This window comes from Aulostomus chinensis, chromosome 18, assembly GCF_037954235.1.
Source record: "Aulostomus chinensis isolate RoL2024-O1b breed Wild chromosome 18, RoL_Achi_v1.0, whole genome shotgun sequence".
NCBI lineage: Eukaryota > Metazoa > Chordata > Actinopteri > Syngnathiformes > Aulostomidae > Aulostomus > Aulostomus chinensis.
The window spans coordinates 14,769,500-14,782,170 of NC_141337.1; the positions used below are offsets into that span (position 1 = coordinate 14,769,500).

The window sequence follows — 12,671 nt, forward strand, 5'->3', positions numbered from 1 at the left end:
TTTCCAAGTAAATTTCAATTAGGAAACAAAATCAACTTTAATCTTCGTACAACTTCCTGAAGCATTAAAATCAGTCCGTGCAGCTCGTCCCCTTCAAAAGCTTTGTTCTTTATTTGACTACACGAGGCTTTTATCGTGGCAGAGCAGCTCCGCTCAGAATAAATGACAAAAGAGTAGTTATGAGGGAGGAAAAAAAAGGCTAAGCCACTGAGACGGACAGACGGAGTCCAGAAGAGTGTGTGTGAGGTTGAGATAAGTATACACATGTTAAAAAAAAAAGCTCTGCTTTGTTAAATGTTTTATGATGATCCAGGGCAAGGTGAACTGTCTGTCTCTGTGCTTTTCTTTGAGTTGATAGCCAGCCTCCTCTGATCACTGCTGAAGTAAAAGCAGTTTAAGAGGTAGCAAGAAGAAAAGCGGCTATTTTAAGGGGAGCGTCTTGAACTTGACTAACCTCCTCGCTGTCAGCTGCACTCCCACAGAGAAAAGTGGTTGTGAACTAGGAGGGAGCTTAGCAATGTGAAGGAATATCAATATTTTGTGCGTGTATTTGTGTGTGGGTTTGACTTGAGATAGTTTTGGAGACATAAAGCCCACTGAAGACCAGATAGCTGGGGAAGGCATGTGCAACTGGGGACAAAATCTATGTCCTGCATCGCATGACTCGGAAGAGATCCAGAGACATTCACTGGCTGGTGCACTTCATGTCAAACAGCCCCCCAAGAAAGGCATGAACTGTAACACATCATTTCACACCAAGCGGCTGAGACCGCTCAAGAAAACAGTCAGGGTTTCCTCAGGATAGACATTAGAACCTGAGAATGTGCTTGCTTTACTGCACTGCTCTTGAAAGCTCTCAAGCTACCGGTGATTCTTAGTTCCTACTCTCACATATGGTCATGAAATGTAGGTTATTACGCTAAGTAAGAGATCATCAGTACAAGCTGCCAAAGTGTTTGGTTTTTTTTGCAGAAGGGAGGCTGGTCTCCCCTTGGGGATGAGGTGGGAAGTTCAGTAGCTGCTCCTTCGCATCAAAAGGAGCCAGCTGAGGTGGTGCAGGCATCTGGTCTGAATGCCACCTGGGTGCCTCCCTAGGGAGGTGTTGCAGGCACGTCCAGCTGGGAGGAGGCCACGGTGAAGACCAAGGACCAGGTGGAGGTACTACATTTACCTCATCTCCATGCTGGCCTGGGATCCCCTTGGGATCCTCCAGTAGGAGCTGGGGGATGTGGCCAGGGAAAGAGAAGTTTGGGGTTCCTAGTTGCTACCTCCTTAACCCAAATTAGGATAAACAGCAGAAGATGGACAGATGGATGGATGGGTGGATGGATGGATGGATGGATGGATGGATGGATGGATGGATGGATGGGTGGGTGGATGGATGGATGGATGGATGGATGGATGGATGGATGGATGGATGGATGGATGGATGGATGGGTGGTGGATGGATTTGAGGATGAAGTTTGGCTTAAAGAGTGGACAGTCAAAGAGATGTTGAAGATGATGAAACATCACTACAGGTGTCTGAATAATGAACCTAACCAAAATGAAAAACACTCGCTGTGTAAACTAAACAAGCTGTGGGCGGCATGGCTTGGGGGTCAAGTGGCCATCTAGTAACCGAAGGGTTGCTGGTTCTATCCTCCCTTCAACCAGGACTATGTCGAAGTGGCCTGCATGGTATGAGTGGGTTAGGCAGTATTATCAAGCACTTTGAGTACCCCTAAAGGTGAAGTTTATTCACCATTCAGGTGTGAAAGCACCTGTTAGTCTTTGTAAATACCCTTAAAGTGATCACTATACACCCGATGTTTATATATCTGTTTTGCATTTCTGGGCTTCATTGCTCTGGACTGTTCTGTCTATGAACCAGGGCCCAAAATATTGGCAGCCAGGCAGAGGCTGGCACACAAACCGACAAGCACACACAAATCATAAAACAGTGTCAACAGACACAGATTTAATTCCACAAATCTATTAAATCCTCACAGTCTGATCCCTCATGATTTTATTGATCTTGTCTAGACTTCTTGCATGCACTTTCACTTCATGCCTCTATGTGTATGTGAGTGTATGTTTGGGGATGTGAGCGTGTGTGCGCAGGTCTGTAGTGTGTAGATTGTGTGAGTTCGCAAGCACAAGCACGAACGCGTGTATAACAGTGGCAAGCTTGTACGATCAGAGAAATATATGCGCATATCATCAGCCCCAACGCAGCACAACTACTGACAGTGGAACAAATTACTCTATGACAGCAGTGGACAACAGCTTTGTAGGATGTCAATGAAAAATTGCCCCTGCACATGCAAACGCACACAAAGACACACACGCACACAAACACACAGACGCAAAGCGTTAAAGGCAGAAAAATAGTACCCCAGACAGTGTTTCCACTCAGAAATGGCAAGGTGTCAAAAAGAGATGGAAGTTTTGCATTAACAGCCTTTTTGTTTGAAGTGAAAGCTTAGAGGCATGAGGACATTAGGGATATGTTGGGGGGAGAGAAACGAGAGAAGGGGAAAAAAACTCCGAATGATTTCCCATCCTGCCATGGTGAGATAAGAAGCGATCTTGGGCCATGTAATGAGCTGATGTGGAATTAGTTTGGAAAGGGACGGGACAACACAAAAAGCTCCGCGACTCAGCGCGCGGAGTGAGATTAAGCCGGTCCTCAACAGTATAACACCAGCCTTAGTTTGTGTCTGTGAAACTGACCCATATAGCCAAGAACAAAAGGGATCATGTGGTGCCAGACAGTGGCAGCAAGAAGAAGAATTAAGACAAATAAAAGTACTGTAATCAGCCTCGGGGCAACGTTTAGAGGAGTTGAAGTTGACTTTTCTACAACCCAGTTTTTATGTAATCACTTAATCACTTATGTAGAGCTTTTAAGATGTGCAAACTACTTTTTTGCCTCGTATTTGGTGCTATTTGTTGCTAAGCTTGCGTTCAAAAGGCGTCTGCATGAGATATGTGTAGTCCCCCATGAATATTTGAAACACATGTAGAGTGTAAACAATCAAGGGAAAAAGGACAGAGAAGTAAGCTGCTGAATTGATTGGAATGAACAAGGTGAGAGAGATTTTTCACCGCAGCTTGCCGAGATGTTTTCCTCGTTTCATGCCGTTAATTAACTCTTTTCCAGACGCTTTTGCGACAGATGTGACAGCTCTGGTATCTTTGAAAACGAGTTCATCTTATCTCTGAGCTGCTTTTCCATAAATAAGGCTATTCTTACATTCACAATTTTCATTTGTGACAAATGAGAAGAACTTTTCCCTCAAGGCATTCTTGAGATATCATGGTCATATGAGGTCACGGTGACCTTGACCTTTGACCACCAACATTTTTTCAGTTCTTCCAAGAGCCCCAGTGGACATTTGTTTGAATGACTGCAAATCAAGATACGAACACAAGGTGATGAAGGTGAGATGAAATATAAAAAAAGATATTACTGTACTTGTAGACAAAAACATAGCAGTTATGGATGATGTGATCAAGTTCTTGGAGAAGGGATTAAACCAGATTAAATGATTAATTAATTTTTGTTATTTTTTTAAATTTGTGTTCATCATTGACAACCAAGGAGATCCTGCCTCTAGTCGAGCATGGATCTGAAGAAATTCCCACAATGCATTTAGCTATTTGGTTAATGAGACAGAGATTATTTACAGCTGATAGTGACCTTGATCTTTGACGGCCAATTGGTTTTCAATTCATCCGGAAACGACATTGCACGTTAGTCCGATCCATTCTGGGGATATACCAGCAGAGAGACGTAGTCACTCGACCCAAAAATATAACATGTCTGACCTTTAGCTGCTGCTGCAGGAGTATAAAAACATTTTTCCGTGGCCCCTACCTGACACTGATTGTTTATTTTCAGAGTCAGACTGAGGAAAAAAAGCCTAGATTTTGTTGAAAATGACTGTTGGAAAAAAAAGTCTAGGAGGGATTTACTGCTCTGCAGGTTTACTGCTTTGAGTCGCATGTTGACAACAACTCCTAACAGGTAGGATGGCTTTTGTTGTCTTGTCCTTCTCTGCTCAGCAGTCTGACAGACACAAGCTAAAAATACAAATAGGCCTCCGTGCAAGTAGGGCTGAAATATTTAGGAAGTATTCTCCAATGCTGATCTCAGATGATGGAAAATAGACTTCTTGTTGTTTTAAACTTAGATGTAATGTTTAAATTTTGATTTAGGCGAACAAATCAGTTCATATTTACAGCAGGTTTTTTACGACTAACTACTTGAGTCTATTTATAGGCCACAGAAAATATACGGTCGATCCCCCCAAGGACTCTTTTTAAAATAATTATAAACTGTAAAGTAAACCAAGTTATGACTAAGCTGCAGAGAGCTGATTTAGAGTGACAGAGTCTTTTTCCAAAGCTGCAGCTCCATGTAGGTAAACACGACACCTTCAGCACGCCACCCTCAGCTACGGGGCCTGGTGTGATCCAGATGATCTGCAGGCGATGGCAGGCAACCATGGTGACCTACACTTCATAGGAGCAGAAGAAAATACAGATCGCATCTGATTTGACCTGCTTTAGGGTGCAGTGTTTAAGGTTCGCGACAGTATTTAGGTCATGCAGTTTTTTTCTTCCTCCTCCCACGGGTCAGCTGTCATCATCTACTCTTTAACCATCATCATAATGGCCTTTAGCTAAATTCTGAACTTGCACCTGCTCCTCTGCATTTTCAATGACTATGCAGTCTCCGCAGTGATTTATCCTGGAAGCTGTTCAAGTAAAAGAGACACACATTTAATGAGAAAACGCTCCCATAGGATGAAAATTAAAATGTTTAAAAGAGAAGCCCACGTCTTACTGGCTTAATGCTGCAATCCTCCTCCATCACATAGAACAACCTCAAAAAGGGTAAAAAGAGCTCCCTGAGTCTGCAAGTGCAAATTTACTGAACTCTCAAAGATCAGTGTCAGTGGATCATCTCCACAAGAGCATCGGATTCACTGATTTAAATTGGTATTGCGTCATATTTTCATATAAAAGGAATGTTCTTTCTGGCGTCATGCCTCAGAGGTAGAGTGGTCATCTAGCAACCGAAGGGTTGTTGGTTCGATCCTCACTTCCACCCCTCACTCCCCCCCCCCTCCCCTTGCGACCCTTAACGGAAAAGCGACATAGAAAATGGAATGGAATGTTCCTTATATTTAAGCCCCGACCAAAGGAGTTCATACAGTCAGTTCTTCCAAAGTGTTAAAGTTAAAAATGCTTAAACTTGAAGCAGATTTTTTTTTTTAATTATGAAAAATATGCATGACGTGATTAACTGCACTACTTTACATACAAGAGAAGAAGTGCAAACTCTTACAACTGTGAGGTGGTATAAATCTCATATTTTTAATGAGATGGGTTTGCCTTCTTGATTTTTTTTCACAGAAATCCACTCGAAGTGATGACACGTAGTGTTGCAGAATTAATTTTCCTTCCCAATCAATGAAAAATGCAACATTTCCCTGCTTTTTGTTGCGAAACCACTGACTTTTGCGCAATGACAGCACACAGATATTGAAAATATGCAGTCCCTTGCAATACCTTAAATATGGATGAATAATTTAATCACAAAGACCCTCGAGACATCCCAAATATGTTAAACTCAAACAAAACACATCATTTCAAAGGTTTAAGGTTGCACCATTTTACAGACAGTAACCGCGTGTATGACGACTTCCTCTTAGCCCTCCACTAACTTTGAAACTCTTTAATTGAGTGGTTTTGTAACTTGTACATGTTAAATCCAAAATAGATCAAAATGGGATAGAGAGAGTCATTGTGGGGAGGTTATGTGATGCTCAACAATATTTATCCAGTTTTTACAGCAGAAACAGTAACAGTGCAGTCGTAACTGGAGCTTTTGGCTTTAAAGCAGTCAGTATTGGAGGGCATGCAATCTGTTTCACCACACTAATATTTTACTGTTTAATTGTTTCTAATATTGGAGTCTTCCAATAATCTGCTGAGAAGTGTTGTTTGGAGCAGAATCTGATGGAAGAAAAGTGAAAGAAATGCAGTTTGAAGCCTGATATACCAGCACCTGCTTGCAGCAACTTCTGAATGTGCATCAAGGTGTATTTTTTCCTGTCTTTTTTTCACAGATTCACCACTAAACCACCCACTTTCTATATGATCGCCTCTGAAATACCACAGCAGCAGCAGCAGCAGCAGCAGCAGCAGCAACTGGCTGCAGGCCAGCATCATACATTCCTCCTCACTACTTTTTCTTTACGACAAGTGAGCTGGGTGCAGTGCCGTCTACATGACTGTTCGTGAAAGTATCAATTCTTCCCAGTGTTAAAACCTGCTTTATATTCACACTTATCAGCCATATCTAGTAAAGTAACCTTACTAAAGTGCACGGGAGGTTGAGGTAGATCAGCTTGTCCTCAGGCATGAGCAAGACACACAGCAATGCATCTCTAATGTGTGATGTGACCTGAATGTAGGTGATGTGTCCCATCCGGTTAATCGTTGATTCGACACCCATATTATGCCAGAATTACTGGTCAAATTTCTAAAACAGGTAGGGCATGAGAATTAGAGCTGCTGATATTCCTCTCTCTCTCTCTCTCTCTCTCTCTCTCTCTCTCTCTCTTTCTCTCTCTTTCTCTGTGTGTGGGAATGTGCACAAATGAACGTCCCTGTGAAGCCCACTTAAAACTCCATCCCTTGACAATCACCTCATTTATGATTAAATGTCAGTTTTCCACTCAGTTGCCAACAGAGATAACAAAAGATTATCTAAGCAGCTCCTGAAAATGTCATGTCAGTCCTTCTTTGGGGAGAAACTGTGCACAGATGTACAACAGTGAGTCCCTCCTTTCATTATTGTATCTAATAGCACTGAGATATTTTAGTCTTGACCAAAGAGCTGCAGCGACCAACTCAAATGGCGCTCCTAAGAGACATGCCGGTATAATGGTTAAACAAAGCTGAATTGTCTCTACTGACGTGGCGATTGTGAGATGAACTCAGAGCAGCTGTGAGGGCCCTGGTGCCTTAGAACTGTATTCTTTTTAATGACCAGCAGGGGGTGAACACACTAATTGCAAAATTTATGAAAACATTTCAAGTCTTCCTCTGTAAAAGAGCGTGTTGATTCAGTGAATTATGGTCTCCTTGAGAGGAAAGTGAAGGATAAAGCAGAGTGCACTTGTATCTTAGCCTTTTGTCTTCATTCCACTGTCTCTGCCTCTACTTTGCTCTTTTTTTCCTTAAATCACTCAAGGCCCACTGAAGTCCTGCTGCCTGATCAAATTATGAAAAAGTAATTAATAATTACTGACCTGACACATTTACCTGACACGAAAGAAGAACAGCATAAAAAAAAAAACGATTTAATTTTTAAAATGATTTTGTTTTCATTGTTTGGTTCGTTGCTGTGATGTATTTTTTAAGTAATTAGTTAATTTATTAATTTACAGCTGGCAGGCCAAATCAAACCTGCGCTGCTCTACATAGATGAGCGGCAGCGAGAGAGGGGGAAGAATTTCTGCATAAAAAACATAGGGAAAGAAATTTGACCAACCTAAATAAAATAACTCCTACATCACGACATCTCCTGTCATCAGCAGCGGGGGAACCTTCCTACGTGACGTCAAGTGCGCTCTCCGTGTGGCCGTCCTCTCTCATCCAATCAGCCCCGATAATTAAACGCTGCATTTTCGCTTCCCTAATGAATGACTATTCTCAGGTGCCAGACGTGAACTTGATGTGATGAGTATTCACACACAGCTGGCGTTATAGTGAAACAAACATGCTGTCGTGTCACTATTGCTGTGGATCAAATGCTTCCATAGCGACGGGGTAGGGGTGAGGGGCAGCCTAGGGGTGCGGCTTCCCTGACACTCCCAGGAATACTTGGCGTGCAACATGACCTCGCCTGCATAATGATTTCACAATAATAACAACAAAAGCAGCATCTCCCCGGGTGGAGCCTTCGTGGGAGCCACCTGTCATTCATCTTCTCTAACACTGATGCAAAGTGTTGTGAATATGCTGAAAATCTGGGACACGACTTTGGGTCATGCAGCTGTATTATTTTGGACTTTTTAGGGTTTTTTTTCCTTTACATAAGGACCGACTTGCATGCGATGTCTAAAATGCCTCGCGTAAAGAGCTCATTAAAATTAAGAATAGATCACAAATTGTGTTGCTGTGAGAAACAGGACTCAACACAACAAACCAGACATGCTCTGTCCAAATTCGACATGTGGAAACTTCATCACAACTGGTGTTAATAATTGACTCTGAAATCGGTTTTCTTTGGAACTGCTGCGCTCCCTCCCCTCTGGCTCTGTGCCTACGATGACTGATTTTCTTCTCCAAACTGGTGGCAGTCTTGTGATCGTTCATTATAAGCAACAAAACCCCGCTGCCACAGTCCCAGCGCCACAAATTTCACCATCATGTTTTTGTTCCCAAAGCTGTCAGCTCCATTTAAGAAGAAAAAAAAAAAAAGGAGTTGCAGCTTGTTCTTGCAGCGATATGAAATATGAACACCTGGTTGCTTAGATGGAAGAGGGAGGATGCAGGAGGGGAAGATGTATGACAGCTAGAACAGATGTGTTCTAAATGGTTTAGAGATTACGTGACATCACAAAGTAAGTGTTGCTACATATGTGACAGGGATTAGGGGGATTTCTTTGCTGCTTGCGAGTGGTTTATCCTGCCCATTCTGCACTATATTGTTTATATATACTTAATGCTCTGCTAATATCATTTAAAGCAAAGTTTCGGGAAAATATGTGTATTGGTCCTCCTTTCCAGAGCCAGACAAGATGGAAGATACCCTGAGACCCACAGAGACCTGCTGAATGCTAGTTAGCTTCACACAATGAATGGTAGTGGGTGGGCAGATTAGCGTACCTTACTCACGTATTATTATTATTATTATCATTATTATTGTTATTATCAGCAGCAAATTATTTATTTTGCCGTTGTGTCATCTCACCATCGCTGATAACCGATCAGGTATTTAAGCTGTTTGTGTTTTCATGTTATTCAAAGCAAAACTGTAAGCATAAAGCACGCCGTTGCGTGGTAATTGAGTGTTTGAAGCCGTCAAAGAAAGATGTAGCACGCTCACTCTGGCAAAGTGCTCGGGGTCTCTCAGAAAGACAGTCCTCTCCTTGGCGATGCTGTTGCTATGGTAGAACTCCACAAGCTCGTTCAGAGAGGAGAAGAGCTCGTCCCACACATAGTACTGACCGCAGCGATCCTGCAGCACTTTGAAGTGCTGGACATGGTCCCCGTAGCTGCAAAATAAACAAAGAGGGAAGTTTTCAAGAGTTTTGAAAACAGTGTGTTGTGAATGGACAAGTCATGCTAATTCCCTGTGTATGCACAAAGAAAAGCTGAGTTTATTTGTTTATACACAAGAAAATATCAAAATCAATCTTTCAAGGTTGCATTTTTTCTACACTATTAAGTTGTATACTTGAGGAAGAGAGATACATAATTTACTAATCATATTAAAGGTGCAGTTAGCGATTATATCATGTGAAAAGCTCCTAGAGTTGAATTAAAGCTTCAAACATGTTTGGAGGTTTGGTTTGTCAGGATCAAACTGAGGAACAGTCCCGGTATGTTTTGTTGGGATTTGTCTCCGTTCTGCTTCTAACTTCCAACTGACAAACATGAGGAAAGTTTGCACCACTTGATATGTTGTCAAGAGCTGATATTGATCGCCCATCAGCTGGTCTCTCTCTCTCTCTCTCTCTCAGCAGAAAAAAAAATAAACCGATCAAATCATCCTCAACAGTAACAGTAACTGCTTAAGGTTTTCTAACGTCAGTGGTGGACTGACATGTCTTAAACTAACATGAAACATACAAACATGCGGCAAAATACAAAATAAAACCTGCTGCAGGTAAATATAATGATTACAAATGTTGCGATCGGAAGTAATGTATGTGTTTATTTCAAGGAAGTGAGATCCAATCAGAGGAGAAACGACTCATCTTCAAACCAAGAGTGTGTTCACATTCAGCAGAGCTTGCCACTTGTGAGCCAATCAGCTCAGGGTGTATGTTAACACCAGGGTACACAGATACTTGAAACAAGTTATGTGGTTCATACTAGCTTAAAACATCCATCATCCATCCATTTTCTTGCCCTTATTCCTGTTAAGGGTCGCGGGGGGGGGGGGGGGGCTGGAGCCTATCCCAGCAGCCTTCAGGTGAGAGGCGGGGTTCACCCTGGACAGGTCACCAGTCCATCACAGGACCAACACATAGAGACAGACAACCATTCACACTCACAGTCACACCTACAGTCAATTTAGAGTATCAATCAGCCTCGTCCCCTCTTGATGTCTTTGGACTGTGGAGGAAGCTGGAGTACCAGAGAGAACCCACACAGGAACAGGGAGAACATGGAGACTCCACACAGAAAGATCCTGTGATGGAGCCGGGACTCGAACCTGGAACCTTCTTGCTGTGAGGGGACAGTGCTGACCACTGCACCACCGTGCCGCCACTAGCTTCTAACACCATCCCATTTTATTTTACAGCATAATATACGTCACTAATTGCTGCATTCCTTAGTTTCAAAGCATTTATCCGTTTTAACTCTCTATTATTTATGTTTAAATTTGATGTTTCTTCTGCAAATTTCATGAGTGACACCAACGGCCGGAGTCAAATTCCCTGTATGTTGTGAACATACTTGGCCAATAAAACTGATTCTGATTAGAACGCAGGTTACTGACAAGTAGCTCGGCCAGACTACAGTCACTGCAGCGATGAATCAATGCAGAAAACAGGATCCAGTTATGGTGATGTTGTGGTTACACATCAGTGGGGAAGTTTGATTGTAGAATAACATTAGCTATGTCCTTCAAATGATTACATTTACGCTTCCAAAATCCTAAAAGTGGATTTCAAGTGTGAAGATTATCTTGCTGAACAAAACGCTTAATCTCATAAACTAGCAGTAATCCAAAATCCAGTGCAAAATATCCCATTGTCTTTTGATCGACCCATGTCGAGGTCTGAAAACAACTGATTACAGTAGACTCAGCCTGAAAACTGGTCATTTAAATCAGATATTCATGAAGCAGCAATTAAGACCTTTAACGTCCAGTGGGATGCAACTGTGTGAGCCAGCGCCTCTCACAATAAATCCAACCAATATAGGGGATGAAGGGGTTGCTTTTTGGTTTCCTTGTTCTTTGCGCTTTTAGAACAGTGTTGGGTCACTACCAACAGCCTTGGCCTCCAGTCCTCACAGCTCCCTTTGAACTGCACAGCTGTCAGCTTCTAGTGCCCCTACACACACACACACACACACACACACACACACACACACACACACACACACACACACACTCTCCATAACTCAGTGGTTTTCATTTGTCTCCTCAAAAAACACTGGATTAACCCTCATGATCAGAGTTTCTAAACCAGGTACAGTTGATACAGATGATTAGACACACACACACACACACGAAGAATCTCACAAACAGAAGCTCGCATTCATGCAAAATGGAGATGAAAAGTTGTCTGAAGAAAAAGAGACAATTACTCACGGGGTCTTTGTATCCACATGAGTCATTTTTCTAATTAAAACGAGCAGTCGTGACATTTATGTAGGCTGCGCTGGGGGATTTTTTTTTTTTTTTCCCCGTAAAGCAGTTGATATGAAATGTGTGGAAAAAAAACAATTTTAATGTGTGTTAAATTTTGATTTTTTTTTTATTAACTATACAAAACAAGCTACTTTATGTCAAAGTGTTTGATTTATTTTCTTCCTTTGACTCATTTCGCTCTGACAAAATAGTTAAGAGGAGCTAAAAATTAAAAAGAGCACATGGCACAAGCAGAAATAGCTGCATTGTTGACGTCTTTGAGTGTGTGTGTGTGTGTGTGTGTGTGTGTTAGAGTGTGTGTGCACGTGCACATGTGCGTGTACCTTGTTCCAATTAAAAGAGTTTTGCCAGTTTTCATTGGCGATCATAAATGCTCCCCTATCTTGCTTGCAGTTGCTAAGTAACTTGCCAGTTTATCTTTAGAAATCTGGACATCTCGCCATATCATACAGTTATATAACTGCATGTAATGTGCAGCGGAAGTCAATACAACACCCCCGTATTTTCAAGCACATCTTGGAGTAGGAGTGTGTTATAAGCTAATGAATGTTAAGATGTGTTGTTTTATTTGTTTTGTTTTGCAGACAAGGATGGTATATCCTCCCGTGATATCAGGAATAAACTCCTCCTCCTCCTCCTTTATCCTGTCTGCCAGGCGCCGCTCCAAGCTCGGCAACAATAAATGAGTGTGTTTTCGTCCTTTTCTCCGTTCAGGCAGGAAGCTGGATGAACGAGCAGCACTGACTCCCTGAGGTCTGGATGGCATTCAGCTACACCTCCATCTCTCTCTTTCTCTACTTCACCCACTTTCTAGCTTCTTCTCAAAAGTGACGAAACTGTTGTGATGTATAAAAAATAAGAAAAAAAAATCTGGCTGCTTTTTTTTAAAGTTCAAAACCTTAATTCAAAACAAGTGATTTTCTTCTTATTTTTAGTCGTCTTTGAACTCGGGTCTGTGTGAGCTGTCAGTTTGTTTCTTCTGGTTCGCCTGTGGCTTTGCTCTTTCTTCTATTATCTGACTTCTATCTAACTTTTGCCTCCTTATCAGAGTTTTTCC

At 42.0% G+C, this 12,671-nt stretch overlaps 1 protein-coding gene across 1 annotated transcript in view; it reads right to left on the reverse strand.

The window, feature by feature from the left end:
* grapa (GRB2 related adaptor protein a) overlaps positions 1-12,671 on the reverse strand; it is a 33,441-nt gene that overhangs the window by 2,581 nt on the left and 18,189 nt on the right. Inside the window, exon 4 of the mRNA XM_086184318.1 lies at positions 9,113-9,281. Coding sequence (XP_086040444.1) covers positions 9,113-9,281 — 169 coding nt within the window. The remainder of the gene's footprint in view (positions 1-9,112; positions 9,282-12,671) is intronic.